The 20,331-nt window shown below is 41.7% G+C and overlaps 1 protein-coding gene and 1 pseudogene across 1 annotated transcript in view; one reads left to right on the forward strand and one right to left on the reverse strand.

Moving 5' to 3' along the window:
* LOC135717574 (uncharacterized) overlaps window positions 1-20,331 on the reverse strand; it is a 1,030,279-nt gene that overhangs the window by 14,014 nt on the left and 995,934 nt on the right. Inside the window, exons 10-11 of the mRNA XM_065239713.1 lie at window positions 8,009-8,153; window positions 7,657-7,806 (exon numbers count right to left, since the gene is read on the reverse strand). Of these exons, the coding sequence (XP_065095785.1) occupies window positions 7,657-7,806; window positions 8,009-8,153 (295 nt within the window). The remainder of the gene's footprint in view (window positions 1-7,656; window positions 7,807-8,008; window positions 8,154-20,331) is intronic.
* On the forward strand, window positions 10,686-11,504 carry LOC135717228 (uncharacterized; annotated as a pseudogene).

The following is a 20,331-nucleotide window of genomic DNA, read 5'->3' on the forward strand; positions in this document are numbered from 1 at the left end:
ACGCTGATGCCAACCCCTGGGGCGACGCATACCGAGTCGTGATGGCGAAGATCAGAGGTCCAACGATGCCCGCTGAAATGTGCCCAGAGAAGCTGAAAGTCATCGTGGAAGGACTTTTCCCGAAGCACGACGCAACAAACTGGCCACCTACACCGTACGGAGAAGGAGAGGGAGATAACGTCGAAGTCACCAACGAGGAACTCGTAGCAGTGGCGAAAGGATTGAAGGTGAAGAAAGCTCCCGGTCCGGATGGAATCCCCAACGTAGCGTTGAAAGCGGCGATCCAGTCATCCCCGGACATGTTCAGGATGGTGCTGCAGAAATGCCTGGACGAGGGTCAATTCCCTGACCGGTGGAGGATACAGAAGCTAGTGTTGCTGCCAAAACCAGGAAAACCGCTGGGGGATCCAGCATCGTACAGGCCTATATGCCTGCTGGATACACTCGGAAAACTCTTGGAGAGGATCATCCTAAACAGGCTGACAAAATACACGGAGAGTGAGCACGGATTGTCGGAGAGGCAGTGCGGATTCCGGAAAGGGAGATCGACGGTGGATGCAATTCGGACAGTGGTCGAGAGAGCTGAGAAGGCGTCCAAACAGAAGCGGAGAGAATATCGATATTGCGCCGTGATAACGATCGACGTCAAGAATGCATTCAACAGCGCCAGCTGGGAGGCCATCGCCGAAGCACTGCATAGAATGAGGGTCCCTGACTACCTGTGCAGGATCTTGAGGAGTTATTTCCAGAACCGGGTTCTGGTCTAAAAGACAGACATGGGACAGAGATCGATTAGGATCACAGCGGGAGTTCCTCAAGGCTCCATCATTGGTCCAACGTTCTGGAACGGGATGTACAACGGCGTGCTAACGCTGAAACTGCCCAAAGGAGTTGAGATCGTTGGCTTTGCGGACGACGTCGTCTTGACGGTAACAGGCGAGACGCTGGAAGAGGTGGAAGTGTTGTCAACCGAGGCGATTGATATGATTGGTAACTGGATGAAAGGAGCGAAGCTGCAGATAGGCCACCACAAAACGGAAGTGTTATTGGTCAGTAACTGTAAAGCGGTACAGCGGGCAGAAATCACCGTCGGGGAGCACACCATAGCCTCGAAGCGTGTGTTAAAATACCTGGGAGTGATGATCGATGGCCGGCTAAACTTCAACAGCCACGTCGAATATGCCTGTGAGAAGGCTTCGAAGGCCATCAACGCGATAGCTAGAATTATGCCGAACAACGCTGGTCCCAGCAGTAGCAAGAGGCGTCTTCTGGCCAGCGTGTCATCATCGATCCTGAGATATGGAGGTCCAGCCTGGGTTCCAGCGCTGGAAACGAAGCAGAACCAAAGGAAACTGAGCAGTACGTTCCGGCTCATGGCCATGCGAGTCGTGAGTGCGTACAGAAGAATATAAATATTTTATTTTAGAGATCTATTTTTTAATTCGACATATTTTTAAGCTGCAAATTTGTGGCATAAATTTGTAAATTTTTGAAGGCGTATATATTTAATCGAAGCAAAATGTGCAATTTCACCATAAAACTAGATGCGTTTGAAAAAACGGACTAGTTATAAATATTTTAAAGTAATTAATTTCATGCTTTTATTCAAATGACTTTTTCTACGATTGTCATCTCTGATTTTGCAGTCTTAATAAAAACATCAGTATGCTTTTTCAGCATCACCTCACAAAAATATCCAATACATTTATGTGGTTAACTTGAATGTCATTTACATGTACTCGAAAACATCACAGTACTGTTTTAAATATTTCAGTGAAACATTGCAGTTAAGTCAGTTAAAACCTCATTTACAACTTGTATCATTCATATATCTTTCATGCACCTTATTTGCAACACATTATGCCACACACATAAGTTGCAAAGAGACTCCACCTTCTGCGCTTTTTAAGGTACAATGAAGTTTCATATGCGGTGCGTTTTCCATAATTTAGACCGTCTATTAGTCACACTAAGGTTGTTGACACTCGCTGAGAAACAAATGGTGTTGCTTGAGTACCCTTCTATCCTTTTGTTACAATTTGTTATCCCTAACCTCGAGATAGCCGCGAGTAATCAGCCCCCGCTAACGTTAGTTTTAAGTAATTTTGCTATCTAAACAATGAATATCGGCTCCGCAAAGCTACAGCCAATGAGCCTGGAAAAAAATGGGATACAAATAACACGAGAAGTGTTTACGTTAACCATGCGGTCGTGTCTAGTACACAACCCCACAATTTTTTTTTAATTTTTGGGCGAAATGTGCTGACCCTGTCTCAGAGTTTTATAAAATGTTACCTACATATAGGGTTACGGTATGTAATGTGGGTCTAGTCCTTTCATTCGGCCTATCACGCAAATAAATAATTAATTAAGGAATATTACACAAAAAATAAGGAAAATATTGATCACTGATGATTGATAAATGTGTACCACACACAAATCAATTTATATCACAACATTTCAATACATTTTCAGCTCTCGTAAGTAATAAAACTGGTTGAGAATATCACTCTGTTCGGAGTTTTTAGCCGCCATGACTTCTAAGGTTAAGATGGGAAGGTTGCACTGACGATCATCAAATGGCCTGATTATGGCATTTATTGAATGGAATTACCTGATAATACACACTAGACGTAAAACTCACAGTTACTGTTTGAATTTTTTTATGTTTATTTTAATTGTTTAACAACGTTTTCACAAGTAAATCATGGACCCAACTTTAGGGACACATTTCTTTTCTATGTTCCTAACTTTGGCCCATGAAATTCATTTGACAGCATATAGCAATAAGAGTAACGTCAACAATGTGGTTTGCATTTGGATGATAAGGAACGAACAGGAAGGGAGATTTTTTCTGCCAAATCTGTATAATGAACATCACAATGTTTTGATTTAGATATTCTGCGGTCGAAAGACGATAAGCGAAATTTTTAATTTTTAATTTTTAACTTGAGTGATTTAATGTAGTTTTTGTAAAATTTTCTCTAAGAAATGTTTTGAGGAATGAAGAGTATTAAGTTAACAGTGATAGTGATAAAAAAAATACATAAGAAAACGTTACCAAGAGCGTTTTTTTTGAGAATCAAACAGGATAGGACGAAGTTGCATCCATAAATAGACCCAATTTGGGGACAATAGACCGATATTACATACATTTCCCTGGTGAGTTTTTGTCTTAAAAAAAGTAAGTTTTTCAACTTTTTGCGGTTCCTGATAGCAAACGACATGATAAGCATATCTAAGCATACCATTTAGCAGTAGAATATCGTTTGCAGGTAAATTAATTGATGAGTTATGATTAAAAACGTAATCTATGGCTGCATATTAGACCGAGGTTAGGGACGTATACCCTAGATTAAATTCCGAAAATATTGCAATTTTTGTTCATTCACAGACTCTACCTGTGGGTAGAATTTCATTAACTTCTGAATCACTTTGGCCCAAACCTGATAAAAATCCCCATTTTAATATACGTGAGAATTTGAAGAAATGATCAACGGTGGTCAAACTTAGTGTAACGGACATGTTCCGGGTTCCCCCGGGGAAGTGGCCAGCATCTTCATTGCATCATGTGATACATTAAATTTCATTAGAATCCGATAATAACACTCAGAGTTCAATCTCACCTTTGGTGGATAAATTCAGATTTTTAACCTGAGAACTATTTTTTTGCTCTATTCCCTCCAAGAACTAATATTGAGTGTCTAAAATTGCATTGTAACATAAAACAGACACCATAGCTATTAAGTTTTTAATATTATACGAGAATGTCGCCGGTGTCCAAAATAAGGTTGAAAACTAAAAATAAATATCGCGTAAAAACTGAATTGATTATATGATTAATCTTGAGAAACAACTATTAACAAAATATATTGCTGGATGATGTAAAAGTATCATATTCTTTTCATCACCGCTGGCCATTGGCCAGCGGGGCAAACGACTGGGTAATGCGTACCACCAGTACCGCGAGTACTTGAAGGATAAAATAGACCCCATTAGTGGTCCATTAGCCTCTTACCCAGTAACTCCTATCCCTACCTCCTCGTGGTGTCTCCTGGGATATGAGCAACCTTAGCGAAGATCGGGTAACCAACCCCGGTGGGAGCTTTGGTCATATGCTGACAGGGAAGGGGGCCCCTAGCGGGTTCGGCCTACACGGCCTGAGCGTCTGTTCACCATGGAGGTGCGGCTCAAACAGCGTCTGACTGGCATCCAGCGGCTGAATAAGAAATGCTGTATTGTGTCAGCTAAATCTAAGATGGCAGCCCCATCTACACAATAACTGAGCGTCTGTCCACCATGGAGGTGCGGCTCAAACAGCGTCTGCCTGGCATCCAGCGGCTGAAACAAGAAATGCTTATCCCCGAAAGCTATACCCAAGATGGCAGCCCCATCACGGCGGATAGGAGACCTTAGGCTAACTACCTACTGTCCCCGAAACTTTACAACTGTTACAGAAACCAATAGAGAAAGATCACGGACTGATATTACGGCAACGACTTTTAGCGCAAAACAACGGACAAGAATTGGAACATGGAATGTACTAACGCTAGCCCAACAGGGGAAGCTGGCACAACTCGCCAGCGAGGCTCGACGCATGAAGCTCGAAATCCTGGGACTAAGCGAAGTCCGTTGGCCAAACTTTGGAGAACACAAGCTGCCGTCGGGACAGGTACTACTCTATTCTGGTATTCGAGGTGAAAACGCTCCCCGCCACCGTGGAGTTGGTTTCCTGCTTAGCGCCCAAGCAAATGCGGCGCTCATCAAGTGGGAACCTATCAATGAGAGGATAATCGTTGCCAGATTCAGAACGCGGGTTCGTAACCTAACCATAATCCAATGTTATGCGCCAACCGATGCTGCCGAGTTACAGGACAAAGAGAACTTTTACAGTCAACTGAATGCAGTCGTGGATAAAATTCCGAGAGGTGACATCAAGATCTACATCGGCGACTTCAATGCGAAGATCGGCTCCGACAACACGGATTATGAGCGTGTCATGGGGCGCCATGGTCTTGGCGAAATGAGCGAAAACGGTGAGCTGTTGGCAGAGTTTTGTGGCAATAACGACATGGTGATCGGGGGTTCGCTCTTCCCCCATCGACCAGTGCACAAAGTCACGTGGGTTTCCCGTGATGGACATACCGAAAATCAAATCGACCACATCTGCATCAGCCGAAAATGGAGAAGGAGCCTTCTTGACGTTCGGAACAAACGCAGTGCCGACATCGCGTCTGACCACCATCTCCTCGTTGGAGAGATCCGCCTTCGTATCGCGCGGGTCCAGCGGCGGGAGGAGCGGCTCGGACGGCGATTCAACACACGCCGATTGGAAGATCCAGCAGTAAAAAGGTCATTCGTCGAGGAACTGGAGACCAGAGCTGCGGATATTCCTGATGGTGGCAGCGTAGAAGAGCAATGGACGGCGATCAAGGATGCCTTTACTGAAACGAGTGAAAACAACCTGGGCGAGCTGCGCGCTCAGAGAAAGGAGTGGATCACGGATGACACCTGGAGGAAGATAGAGGAGCGGAGAAATGCAAAAGCCGCGATAGAGCGGGCGAGAACCAGAGGAGCGAAGAACCAGGCCCGCCAACTGTATTCGGCTCTCGAGAAGGAAGTGAAGCGCTCGTGTAGGCGGGATAAGCGAGCGTGGGTGGACTCCCTAGCCGATGAAGGTGAGAAAGCCGCAGCAACAGGCGATATCCGTCTCCTCTACGATATCTCACGACGCCTGAGTGGAGCAAGGATGAATCCTAGGATGCCAGTGAAGGACGCGACTGGTCAGTTGCTCACCGACCCCACTGATCAGCTGAAACGCTGGTTTGAACACTTCGAACAGCTTCTACAAGTTTCGTCGGTCAACCAGCCATCAACATCTCGGCATGAACCGCCAAGAGTGCGACGCATCACTCGCGTCAATTCTGAGGCGCCATCCCTACCGGAGATCGAAGCTGCTATCCGAACCATGAAATCCAACAAGGCTCCCGGGGTCGATCGCATATCAGCAGAGATGCTCAAAGCTGACCCCATGCTATCTGCACAAATGTTGCATCAACTATTCTGCAATATCTGGGACACCGCGACTTTTCCGGCTGACTGGATGCAGGGCGTCTTAGTGAAGGTCCCAAAGAAGGGGGACCCAACTGTATGCGATAACTGGCGTGGCATTATGTTACTGTGTTGTGTTCTCAAAGTTCTATGCAAAGTTATCCTCAACCGGATACAGGAGAAGATCGACGCGACTCTCCGACGGCAGCAGGCGGGATTCCGTGCTGGAAGATCCTGTGTGGACCATATTGTCTCGCTCCGCATAATCTTGGAGCAGGTCAACGAATTCCAAGAGTCCCTTTACTTGGTTTTCATTGACTACGAAAAAGCTTTCGACCGACTCAACCACGAAAACCTGTGGGGCGCCCTAAGGCGCAAGGGAGTTCCGGATAAAATCGTCAACCTCATCGAAGCTCAGTATGAGGCTTTCACGTGCAGGGTGCTGCACAACGGAGCCCTATCTGACCCTATTCGGGTAGTCGCTGGAGTGAGGCAAGGATGTATTCTATCACCGCTACTGTTCCTCATCGTAATCGACGAGATAATGGTTGGTGCGATCGACCGTGTGCCGAACCGTGTGTTGCTCTGGCAGCCTATTACAATGGAGCATCTAAACGACCTAGATTTGGCGGATGACGTTGCTTTAGTATCACAACGGCGTTCTGACATGCAGAGTAAGCTCGACGATCTCGCCGAACGCTCCTCAGCGGCAGGTCTCAACATCAACGTCAGCAAGACTAAATCGTTGGATATCAACACGGGAAATCCATCCAATTTTACGGTAGCTGGTCAGGAAGTGGAGAAGGTTGAAAGTTTCCAATATCTTGGCAGCCAGATAGCGTCGGACGGCGGAACCAAGAGTGACATAGGTGCACGGATCAAGAAGGCAAGGGCTGCTTTTGCGAGTTTACGAAACATCTGGAAGTCAAATCAGATTAGTCTCCGCACGAAGATCCGAATTTTCAACTCTAACGTGAAATCTGTACTGCTGTACGCTAGCGAAACATGGTGCGTATCAGCGGAGATCACACAGAAGCTGCAGGTGTTCATCAACCGATGCCTGCGGTATATAATTCGTGCTTGGTGGCCTCACAACTGGATTTCGAATGCCGAGCTCCATCGACGGTGTCACCAGAAGCCGATATCGACAGAAATTCGGGAACGTAAGTGGAGGTGGGTTGGCCACACTCTACGGAAGAGCGGAAATGAAATCTGCAAACAAGCGCTGGATTGGAATCCAGCCGGACATCGCAGCAGAGGCAGACCCAGGGGCTCATGGCGGCGAAGCCTAAACAAGGAGATTAAGCAAGTCGACCGGAATTTGACCTGGGCCCAGGTCAAGGCGAAAGCAAACAATCGCCCAGGATGGAGATCTTTCACGTTGGCCCTTTGCGCCAGGGATGGCGCTCAGGACACTTAAGTAAGTAAATCCTCCCACCTAAAAAAAAACCACCCCCCCTACGCTCAATCCGCGCTTCGCCTGTGCTGATTTGATAAATCAGCACCGTAATTGTCACAAACATACGCCGTCGCATCGAAATAAATCCGGCTTCCAAAAGCTGTAGAACAACAATATCCCGCTTTTCCCACCCATATCATACTTACCACCGTATTCCGCACGCCCGCAATCTGACTGAGCCCGAAGCGGGGACTAACCAACAGGACCCGTTCCACGCCGTCGCGCTGATTGGTGCTGAAACATTTCGCACCGTAGCTCGGCAGCCCGGAGATTATATCCAGATAATGAATTTTCGCCTGATGGTTCGCCGGAATAAAAATAATAAAAAAAAAAATAAAATAGAAAAGAGAGAGAGACAAAAGGTATTCGAATCCGTTAGCGAGAATTCATAGCGGCGGAACAAACAAACTGGCAAACAAGAATTAACATTATTTGGAAAGTTTTCCCGACTGCAGGCAGCCGTCCGGGTGCGAAGCTGGGCCGTCGCCGGTGACTCACCTGTAGTTGCGTCAACATCTTCGTCGATGAGCCCGTCATCTGGGAGTTCAGCTTGAGAAAATGCCCCAGCAGGCGGCGGAGTTCCTTGCGTTTCATACCATCGATCAAGGAAGCAGGCACAAAGCGATCCAGTCCAAACTCTCGTCTGAAATGAGCGGTGGGAGGAAGATTTGTTCTGCATGAGATATGTATCGGGAATATATGATCTTTCATGGATAGATGGCGGTAGATTTTGTAAATGTTTATTATAATAAGTTTTTTGTGAATCTGGTAAAAATTTCCAAAATGTTTTAGGCAGTTTTTAACTCGTTTTACCATCATTCTAATTTTATTTTATTTTTGAGTTGTTACCCAAATAAAGTTACTTATCTGTGTGTGTATGCATTCCAACCATAAGAATGTGTAATGGCGAACGTAATAGTTTATTTCACAGTGCTGTGATAAATATTTGATAAATTAAGTGTTATGAATTGATCCTACGCGTGCCCCGTAGTGATCATTTAGTGTATAAGTAGGAGAACGGTTGCTGCTGCAGCTGGTTCTCGTTCAATTTGTGTTGCATGTAAAGTTTATGTGTATAGGTGGATAGATATGGCAGAGTGTGCAATATGTAATTTGGGGATTTTGGTAAGTGATTTGCCGGTTATATTGTCTGTCAGATCAGCGCTGCGACGAGCAGCATTTATCCTAAGAGAAGAGGTGACAATACGGGGGCGAAAATGAACCACTTTTCTGTCAAACGTGAACCATCTCCTGATTGGCCGATTTCATGTGCGTAAGATAGAGATAGAGATAGATAAAGATAGAGATAGATAAAGATAGAGATAGAGATAGAAATAAAAGAGGAAGAAGCCAATTGTCACCTCTTCCTCTTGGCATTTATCGGTTTCGGATACAAAAATGATGGGGAAAGCCATGAAGCAATTGTCTTCTGTTGCTGACTCTATCATTGGCATACGAAACAACGTTGCCGCTCAGATAGACAACGCGTTGAGAATTGGGATGGAAAAAATGCAACAAAATATGAATGATTCATTAAGTTGCTTTGAAAAATTAATTAGTGAGAAATGGAATACGATGACTACCTTGTTCCATACGATTGAACTTGGTAATCTTAAATGTCATGATGGAGGTTTTACCAAATCTCCCTCTGAAACTTTAAATTTAATGATGGAAACACATTTTCCAGGTTCGGTATTGTGTGTGGAATTAGATATTTCTGATTCTGTTGGTGAAATGTGTTCTATAGAGACTTCGCCGGTGTCTCAGAGAACAGAAAACACCATACCAGATATAGCTGATGAAATTTTCACAATTACCAGAGTGAAGAATGCTGTGAGATCTTTTCAGCCTTTTAAATCTGCGGGTGTGGATGGCATATTCCCGGCACTACTTCAAAACGGTGAAGCAATGCTGATTCCGTCTCTAACTAAGATTTATAAGGCGAGTTTAAGATTAAACTACATTCCATCAAAATGGAGATTGGTAAGAGTTATATTCATACCGAAAAACGGGCTTGATAAAACGCAGCCAAAAGCATTTAGGCCCATTAGTCTCTCATCATTTTTACTGAAGACTATGGAAAAGGTGTTGAATGACTTCATCAATTCAACTTACATGTTAACGCATCCAATATCAAATTTTCAGTTTGCATATCAATCTGGAAAATCAACAGCTACTGCTCTCCATACTTAGGTAACTAAAATCGAAAAATCACTTTCAGTTAAAGAAATCGCACTTGGTTCTTTCTTGGATATTGAAGGAGCTTTTGACAACGCATCCTATTCTTCTATGGTTGACGGCATGAAGAAAAGGAACTTCGACACGCACATCGTCAATTGGATTCATACTATGCTTGCAAAAAGAAAAGTCACTTCTGGGCTGGGAAGCTCATCTATAACAGTAAAGGCAACGAAAGGCTGTCCTCAAGGAGGATCCTCTCACCACTAATGTGGTCTTTAGTTGTAGATGATCTTCTAAGAAGCCTATATTACACGAAATTATGAACACAGAACAACACGCACACAACACAGAAAGTGGCAAATAAAAGCATTTAAAGAAAAGTGAAAGTTCTTCGTTTTTGTATCGCGAAACCCTCTGATTACCCGGTAGCTAGCCGACCCTGGGTGTTCCGGAGCTTGCTCTTGTCGCCTGAGTCGACCGGGTGCTGTATGTTTGATCTCCGAGTAGGTAGTTGGTGAGTGCTGAGTTCTTACATCAGTTATACTTGGCGCCCAACTAAAAGTCCGCGAAAGGTAATCAAGGGTCCGTCGTAGTATACAAAAATCTAAGGATTTTTCCGACGGGAGGTGGCAGAGATCCGTGCTTGCACGTATGTTTGTCTCCACTTCACTTTTTAGCACTTTGGTGAAATTTTTGCGAAACTTGAAGTGCTTTTCATTAAAAGAGGTCCTGAACCCAATTTGCTACCGATTGTTGTTTTTCTCATTGCAAATTCGTTGATGTTGGTTATTTTTGTTTTTTTCCGCGAGTCGTGTATGTGTAAAAAAAATCATAAATCATAATTGAACTTTATTTATTTCATGTCCAATCATCACGACAACAATCGCGCACTATTTGTAATGATGTTTATCACTGTTTGTTTTGATCCGCATACGTGATGTTTTTATACAATTTTATTTTAACCCACTACCCACACCACTGATTCTCCACAACAATGACACGCAAGAAACTAGCAAAGGTTCAAACAAATTATGAGCCAATTACCTGGCAAGCAGAGGAGTACGATGCAGATGATTCGGACCTGGAGGAATCACTTGGGATTCCTAGGCCGCTCCCAAATTCACATCCCAACTATCCGCTAGAGGAGTTGGAACTGGACCTCAAAGAAACTCTGATTACATTTAGAAATCAGAGGACAGAAGGCCGCCTCATGCCATAAGACGTTAGTAAACTTAAACGAATTATGAACCTGTTTTTGCGTAACATGAACATCGTCGCTAGTGACATTAATTCACGATTTTTACCCCCTAGCGCGACATGCGAATACAGGGAACCCGAGTCGGACCCGGAATCAGATATTGTGCTGATAGTTCCCAGCTCTGACTCGGATCAAGATTTAGATCCGTCCTCCAGCGAATCCGATTCAGATTCGGATGACCTGCTTCAGGTCAAAAAGGGAACGTACAGAAGCCCCATGTCACGCAATAGTTCCGGCTTTTACAGTCAGGAAAACACCAGTAAGTCGAAGCTTCCTTCTTCGAACTGTCCTCGCGACTTACCTGGTAAAGCTTTCCAAACTTCAAACTCACTAACTTCGAACCCCGAATCCCAAAGAAAGCAAACCCGATCTTTTAAGATCAGGAAAAAGGCCACAAAGTATAATCAAGAGCAACCTACGGCCAAAGAACTGTGCAGTAAATTTATATCAATTTTGGAACTTGAACATTCTAGGAATATTCCGCGTTCCGGATGCACACCTGGAACCCAAACCCATTCTTTCAAACATCACAAAAAGAAAAACAAATCGTTCTGAACCTATACAATTTAGAAACATATATTTTCTCTTTTTTATTCCTAGGTACATTCCACTCACAAGTCCGTCATCCAGTGTCGTGTGGGAATTACTTTTTGTCCCCAGTCACAAGGGCTAACGTCGGTTTGTGTCGGATGAAAAATAACCTAGAATATAAAAAAGAGAAAGTAAATTTTTATCAATTTTTAACACCGAAGGACTATTGTGTTAATTTGTTAAGGAGAATCGTTGATTTGGTTAGTCTATACCTGTCCAAGTTGGACTGAGGGATTAAGGAATTCGGTCAGTCATTAAACGGAAGGATAGCTCACAATTTGGGAATGGATCATACTTACCTGATCTATTTCGGGGATCCACCGGCATTGGCAGAATCGGTAGACGAAGAGGGATGACTTCTTGCCCTCATCTACGACCTGTCCAAATGTCGGGGTGGAACAACCCCATGTTTTAATCAGCCTAGTTAAAATCAAACATTCAATCATTATTTGACTATATGTTTTAGTATTACTTCTACGTGAAGTCAACGATTTACATAGTTGAAGATGCTAATTTCAAATAACAGACTGTAGTGGTAATTTGTATACGATAGATGGAGTAGATGAAAGCATAGAGTTGATAGTTCCGTTAGAGTACGGCAGTGTGAAGATTGCATATAGATATTAGAATAGAGAGCTAGGACAACTTTTAAGGAAGGTACAAATCGGTTTTTTTCATCTCTCTTTACCAAACTCCCCCTTTGGAGAGGGATGGTGAGGGGTGTCTCTCCCCCCCCCCCCCCCGCCACCACTGGCAAAAAGATATGAAAACCGACCCGCTCAAGTACCAACTGTGTAGCAGCACCTACCCCACCCGTGTCCCCTCGAGATCATCAAGTCAACGATGACAGGAGCACATATCGTGGTAGGGGTAAACAATAGTTGCAATTTCCAAACCTACGACTGGATGCCTTCTTTCAAATAACAACTGAAGTGCGGTAAAAAATCGGTAGAACTGTTCCAAACACACAGTTGGTACATGAGCGGGTCGGTTTTCATCTCTTTTTGCCAGTGGTGGCGGGGGGGGGGGGGGACACCCCTCACCATCCCTCTCCAAAGGGGGAGTTTGGTAAAGAGAGATGAAAAAACCGATTTGTACCTTCCTTAAAAGTTGTCCTAGCTCTCTATTCTAATATCTATATGCAATCTTCACACTGCCGTACTCTAACGGAACTATCAACTCTATGCTTTCATCTACTCCATCTATCGTATAAAAATTACCACTACAGTCTGTTATTTGAAATTAGCATCTTCAACTATTCAATCATTGTTGATTGATTTTAATGTGTACACTTTACTTACCTGAATGCATCTTGCACCGTCAAGATGGCTTTCACGGTATCCCGGGAATTATTGGGTTGACTATGGGCCAATCTTTCGAGCAAAATACGTGAGCTCTCCTAAAAAAACACACACACATACAAACGAAGTCAATACTCGTTATGCTATATACGTACGTACTACTTACCGAAACGTTTCGTCCAAATTTGGCCACTTTTATAAATTTAATCACTTCAATGTTTTCCCGATTTCACACTGTTACGCATAAAGTAAATAAACAATCAAAACAATAGATATGCTGTGACAGTTGCAATTGATACAATACGAAATGTCAGGCGAAATGTCAACAGTTGACAGTTTGCCCGCCGGCGAATTATTCCCGCCAGGGGATTCGGCCGTGCGTACCGAATGTGATCTAAAGTGCTGTAAATACTTGTAAATAGGGTTGTGTAAATATAATTGCTTTTTCGCTGCGCAGCAATAATGTTAAATGATACAAATAGAGTTGTCTACCCATTATACGGGATTATTTTAATAATTTTATTTATTTATTTTGTAAGATTATAGCGTTGAATTATTTTCATTTTAATAATTTTAAATATAATAATTGTGTATGTTCTCGAGAACCCAATATTTTAGCATGTTTTTATTACTTATAGTTTTAATTTGTAGCAAAGTTGAATTATGATTTCGCGCGTTTTAGAGAAAAATTGTTTATAGATTGTGAATTGAATGTTGTTTATGTTGCACATCCACGAACCTATGATGGCCAAAGATGACTTTAGGGAGCAAATTAAAAAAAAATGCAAAATCACTTCGTGCTTTCACATTTTTTTTATCGGGGTGGTGGATAGTGTAACCGTTTGGTCACAAATTCATAGGTTTTTGTCATTTATGTTATATATTCAGAACCTTCACGTTTCTTGTGCAAAAACAGCAGTATACCATAATCGCAAAAGAGTTTTCCCTTCCCGGCTTGACCAAGGTGGCCTTGCCACGGTCGGCCGATCGTGCCAACGAAGGACGACGCCTGCCATCCCACCGTCCAGCAACGCCCGCTGGACTTTCATCCGCTCGCTTCGCCAATCTGGCGAGTGTTCCGGCCGCACAGTAGGACAGGAGTCACTGTGTCGGCCATCCCTATTCACCATCAACGGCAGCAGCGGTATGTACCGGTACAGTAAATAACGCGATTAGGCTACACGACACATATTACACGAAATTATGAACACAGAACAACACGCACACAACACAGAAAGTGGCAAATAAAAGCATTTGAAGAAAAGTGAAAGTTCTTCGTTTTTGTATCGCGAAGCTAGCCGACCCTGGGTGTTCCGGAGATTGCTCTTGTCGCCTGAGTCGACCGGGTGCTGTATGTTTGATCTACGAGTAGGTAGTTGGTGAGTGCTGAGTTGTGAGTTCTTACATCAGTTATAGGTTCAAAAATTGGAACACAAACAGGTGCAGGAATCTTTGGCCCTGGGACACATATTTCAGTAGCGATGGGACATTGTCAGTGTCAGTGACAGTGTTTCAAGCGGAAATCGTGACCATACTTGAATGTGTGAGTGTTTGCCTAAGGAGAAAATATAGATGTGCAAATATCTGTAATTTTTCTGACAGTCAAGTAGCACTAAAAGCGCTTCGTGCTTACAAATGTACATCAAAGATTGCCTGGGAATGTATTCTCTTGTTGCGACAGCTGTGCATACAGAACTCAGTAAACTTATATTGGGTTCCTGGACACTGTGGCATTGAAGGGAATGAAAGGGCAGACGATCTCGCAAAATTAAGCTCCGTTTATTGGCCCAGAACCATACTGTGGAATATCAAACTGTACGGTAAAAATGGAACTCAAACGCTGGGAAGAACAAAGGGTGATGGCCAACTGGATGGCCGTCACGAAGTGCAACCAGTCGAAAAGATTTATAACTCCAAATGTAACACATATCAAAAAGCTCTTGGAGCTCAATAAACGGGCTCTTAGTATATACACTGGTCTAGTAACTGGGCACTGTCCGAGTAGATATCATTTGAAGAACATTGGTCGGGTTCAGAGCGATATCTGCCGTTTCTGTAGCATAGAACGTGAAACCTCGGAACATCTGCTCTGCAGTTGCGGTACATTACACAGGCGTAGATCTAAATTTCCTCGTAGTGTTATCTTACAACCTAGTGGAATTTGGTCTGCTAATCCTGTAAACCATATCATACCTGACTGGGAAAGGACGTGTCCAGGCAATTAGCTGTCCACTCATTAAATGGTGGTCAGCTTGCATGATACGAACAGTAAACAGGGGTTCCACAAAAGTTCAAATAATGGACGCAGTGGTTCAACTCCCCCCAACAAAAAAAGAAAACCTTGTACATCTTATCATGTTTTGAAATTAGTGCGGAAAAGAAATTAGCTGCAACGAATGGTGCATTCTAAATCGGACCGAAATCCCAGACGCAAAAATGTAAATTTCTAAATAGTGGCAACGATTCGACTGATGATGTGTTTCAAGAAAATGCGAGTTTTGCGGATGTTGTAAAAATACATAGTCGTGCCAGTATAAGTGCAAATAAAAATATTAGTAACAGTAACAAACCGAATCATCGTAAGACTCGTCCGGTCATTGTGATTAAACCGAATAAATCCAAACAAGCTTGCGAACATACTCGTAAGTTTTTGAGAACACAGTTAGATCCAAAAACACACAAAATCAGTAATTTTAGTAATGGTAATGGCTCTACTATAGTTGAGTGTGCAACAGGAGCAAATTTAAGTGAAGTGAAAAATGGTATTGAATAGTGGGCATGAGCGATCAGTATTCCTCCGATGTCTTCATTGACTACTTAAAAAGTCAAAATGAAGGCATCGCTATTAATGATGTAAAAGTAGTGAACATGTTTTAAAATCCACGCATTACTTATAACGAGTTAAGTGTTATAATTGAAGTCGATATCGATACGTATAAATGTTTGTTCCCGCGATTAATGTGTTGAGATGCTTCAAATGTGGAGAATTTGGGCTCAAGAGCATGGATTGCAAAAATTGTGAGAGATTCTACAGGTGCAGCCAACAACACAAAACGTCGGTATGTACGTCAACTGTATTGAAATGTATTAACGGCAGCCCTACTTTTGCTCAATAAAACAGATGAAATTATCCTTAATAAGTGAAAAAAAAATCTCCTTAAAATAGATCGGGTTGCTCCTTAAATGATTGATCAAAATACGTTGAAAATCTTAAAATGCTCAGTAAATATTTAAAGTAAAGGGTGATACGGTCAAAATTTGGTCAAGGGAAAACGCGTGTAAATCGGTGAAACCGTTTATTTAAAAAATCAAATTAAATTTCTTTTTCAAGTTCAATTAGTATAAAATTCAGGGAAAATATTCAGTTAGGCTCCCGCTTTTCCAAATCCGAATTGCCAGGCCTTACGCTTGACCCCTGCCATCAGATTTTGTACAGCCACCTTGTCCACCTTCTTCGCCGCAGAAAGCCAGTTTGCCTTGAACTGCTGCTCGCCCTTAGCAGTTTTTTGGTCTTCTTTAGGTTCCGCTTGACAATAGTATTTCTCAATTGGGCGGAGCTCTGGCGTGTTGGGAGGGTTCTTGTCCTTGGGAACCACCTGCACGTTGTTGGCAGCGTACCACTCCATGGCCTTTTTACCGTAATGGCAAGATGCCAAATCCGGCCAAAACAGTACGGAACAACCGTGTTTCTTCAGGAAAGGCAGCAGACGTTTATTCAAACACTCTTTCACGTAAATTTCTTGGTTGACAGTCCCGGAAGCTATGAAAATGCTGCTTTTCAAGCCACAGGTACAGATGGCTTGCCAAACCAGATATTTCTTTGCGAACTTTGACAGTTTCATGTGCTTGAAAACATCTGCTACCTTTCCCCTTCCTTTTGCCGTATAAAACTCCTGTCCCGGAAGCTGCTTGTAGTCGGCTTTGACGTAGGTTTCGTCGTCCATTACCACGCAGTCAAACTTCGTCAGCATCGTCGTGTACAGCCTCCGGGATCGCGCTTTGGCCGTCGTATTTTGTTTATCATCGCGATTTGGAGTCACTACCTTCTTGTAAGTCGATAGTCCGGCTCGTTTTTTGGCTCGATGCACGGTTGTAGACGATACACCCAGCTTATTTGCGGCATCTCGGAGAGAGAGGTTAGGGTTTCGCTTGAAACTACCGGCAACTCTCTTTGTCGTCTCAGCGGCTTCCGGTTTTCGATTTCCCCCCGATCCAGACTTCCTGGCTGTCGACAAACGTTCCCCAAACACTTTAATTACATTTGTAACGGTTGATTGATTTGGCAACTTTTAGCGATTTTGCCAACTTTGCGTGCGAGTAGCTCGGATTTTCGCGATGCGCGAGCAAAATTTTGATACGCTGCTCTTCTTGCTTGGACGGCATTTTGACAACTGAAGAGTGAATTCCAAAATCAAAATAGGAGCAACATTCTACACACACACACCTTCAAAATGAGGGGTGTTCAGGTTTTTTAAATGCAAAATTGAAAGAAATACGTCAAGTTGATATTGACCAAATTTTGACCGTATCACCCTTTACGCTCCCTAAAATAGAGAAAACTGTGCATTAAGCATTTGAAAATGCTCCTTAGTATGCACCGCTTTGCACCATTTTGAAGTGTAATTGTACCATAAATCATCGGAAAAGCTGCTGACGGATTTCACGCCAACTCATCCAGTGGTTGGCAGCACCCTCTCAGAACCTTATGGAACTTTGTGGGTGTGGAGACTTAGCAATTTTAAGCAACTTTGCGTACTTATTTTTTTCAAAATTTATCTCGCCTAACATTTGATAAGGGTCAAAGTTTTTTGTCGATTTTTTTTTCAAATCGATATAGCTTAAAAATGACAAGCCCTACAAAAAAGTGATGTATTGCGAACTTTTAGCAAATAATCTGAAATTTTATAAAAAAATTTAAATAAAATAAAAAATCGGTTTCTACACTCTAAAAAAATATATTTAAAAATTAAAAGTCATTTTCCCAAAAATGGTACCCCTCAGATTTGCTTGATATTTTTTCTCATGAAAGGCAATATAATTACCTAACTTTTCTTCATACATCGCAAAGTGGGCGCTTTTAAGGAAAAAAAGTTGTTCGAACAACAACTTTTTCATGTTAATTTTTTTTTAGCGTGTTTCACTCAAAGTCGAATAGTAATACGCGCACAACCTTATTAAAATTCGATTAAACTTTATGGGTATACTTTTCGATAATCTGGGCGAAATCTAGCCTAACATTTGAAAAGGGTACAGAGAAGTTACCTGCAAATCGTCCAATAAGAGTTCAGAACAAAACGTTCTAATGAGGAACAGCCATCTCAGCATGGTTTGCACTTTCCTGTGATGGATTGTATTATAATATATGCATACACTCTATCCAACTTCTATAAAACCACCCTCAAATTGTTCCAAATCAACAGGTAAACTAAGTAAAAATCACTTAGTATGTTTTATTCATGAAAAGATTTCAATTCATGTATTTGTGATTAATTTAATTAGAAAAATAATCATTCATTTATTTTTATGTATTAGGTGTGTCCATTAGTAAGCAATATGCATATATGTTTATACCTCACCTCTCAAGTGAATACATATAATAGCGCAGGTAACTTAACGATTATTTAAGGCATGCCTAAAATAATCGTTAAGTTACCTGCTATATAGCAGTTATATAACAACGCAGGTAGTCCCATGAGAGATATAAGATATAAACTTAAAGCACCGCAGTCTGTTTCTACCGACATAATCTAATATTTAAGTTTGGTGATATCACAACAATGCTCATAGTTGCTGTAGTGCATAGTTGTTGAAAGTGTAGTGCTGCATAGTTGTTGAAACGAAAAAGTGTTTATATATACAACAATGGAAAAATCTGCTGAATTGATTATTAAAAGGGTGCAATGTAGTGCCAACATAAACAATCCCAATTGCAGCCGCAATAATTTACGTAATTTATCATCAAGTCTCATAGAGAAAATACATTCATGGGGCTTTGATCATCAATTGGATGTAACAATGCGTATTTGTGAATCGTATTTATTATTCATTTATTATTCAAAACTCAGCACAGGGGTATCATTGGAACAATAATCAAGCTACGATACATCCTTTCGAAATTTACTACATAAAAGAAAACAAGTTGGAAAATTTAAGCTTTATTATTATTTCAGAAGTATTGACCCATGATACAATAGCAGTTCAATTATTTATATCAAAATTGTTAGATTTCATTAAACAATCTATTAGTTTCACAAAAATTACTTTCATGTCAGATGGAGCAGCGGCTCATTACAAAAATAAAAAGAATTTTGCCAGTTTGTGCAACTTCAAGTCCAAGTATGGATTGGAAGCAGAATGGCACTTCTTCGCAACGTCTCATGGGAAAGGCCCATGTGACGCAATTGGAGGAACTCTCAAACGAATGGCAAAGAGAGCAAGTCTTGCTCGAGATTATGGAAACACAATCACAACTCCACAAGAACTGTATGACTGGGCAGTTAAACAAACAGATACAAGCATAACAAAATTGAACTTCTGCTTCATATCAAATGATCAATACACAAAGATGTCCGATGAACTCAAGGAGCTGTTCAGTCATGTAAAAACTATACCTGGTACACAAAAATTTCATTGTTTTGTACCTATTTCTCAAAACATAATTTCTACTAAGCGATTTTCACATTCAAAGGAAACTCCGAAAAATTTCACTCTGTTTCCGATAGACTAATAATCAATGAAAAACTCAAATTATGTATGGAGAATTATAGGAAAATAAACTATGCACTAAACAAAAACACTAGAGTTTTCATTTATTAAAACACCATTCGAAATGCAGGAAAATCCTCTGTATTAGGCCCTTTCAAATGTTAGGCTAGATTTTTGTTTTAAGCACGCCCAGATTATCAAAAGGTCAAAATCTTTATGCTCATTAAGTTTCAACGGATTTTAATAAGGTTGTGCGCGTATTACTATTCGACTTTGAGTGAAACACGCTAAAAAAAAATTAACATGAAAAAGTTGTTGTTCGAACAACTTTTTTTCCTTAAAAGCGCCCACTTTGCAATGTATGAAGAAAAGTTAGGTAATTATATTGCCTTTCATGAGAAAAAATATCAAGCAAATCTGAGGGGTACCATTTTTGGGAAAATGACTTTTAATTTTTAAATATATTTTTTTAGAGTGTAGAAACCAATTTTTTAATTTATTTAATTTTTTTTATAAAATTTCAGATTATTTGCTAAAAGTTCGCCATACATCACTATTTTGTAGGGCTTGTCACTTTTAAGCTATATCGATTTGAAAAAAAAAATCGACAAAAAACTTTGACCCTTATCAAATGTTAGGCGAGATAAATTTTGAAAAAAATAAGTACTCAAAGTTGCTTAAAATTGCTAAGTCTCCACACCCACAAAGTTTCATAAGGTTCTGAGAGGGTGCTGCCAACTCCGAAGACGAGTTGGCGTGAAATCCGTCTGCTGTAGAAAGGTTAA

This window comes from Ochlerotatus camptorhynchus, unplaced genomic scaffold, assembly GCF_037179485.1.
Source record: "Ochlerotatus camptorhynchus isolate MF236.1 unplaced genomic scaffold, CSIRO-AGI_Acam_v1.1 ptg000006l, whole genome shotgun sequence".
In the NCBI taxonomy this organism is placed as follows: Eukaryota; Metazoa; Arthropoda; class Insecta; order Diptera; family Culicidae; genus Ochlerotatus; species Ochlerotatus camptorhynchus.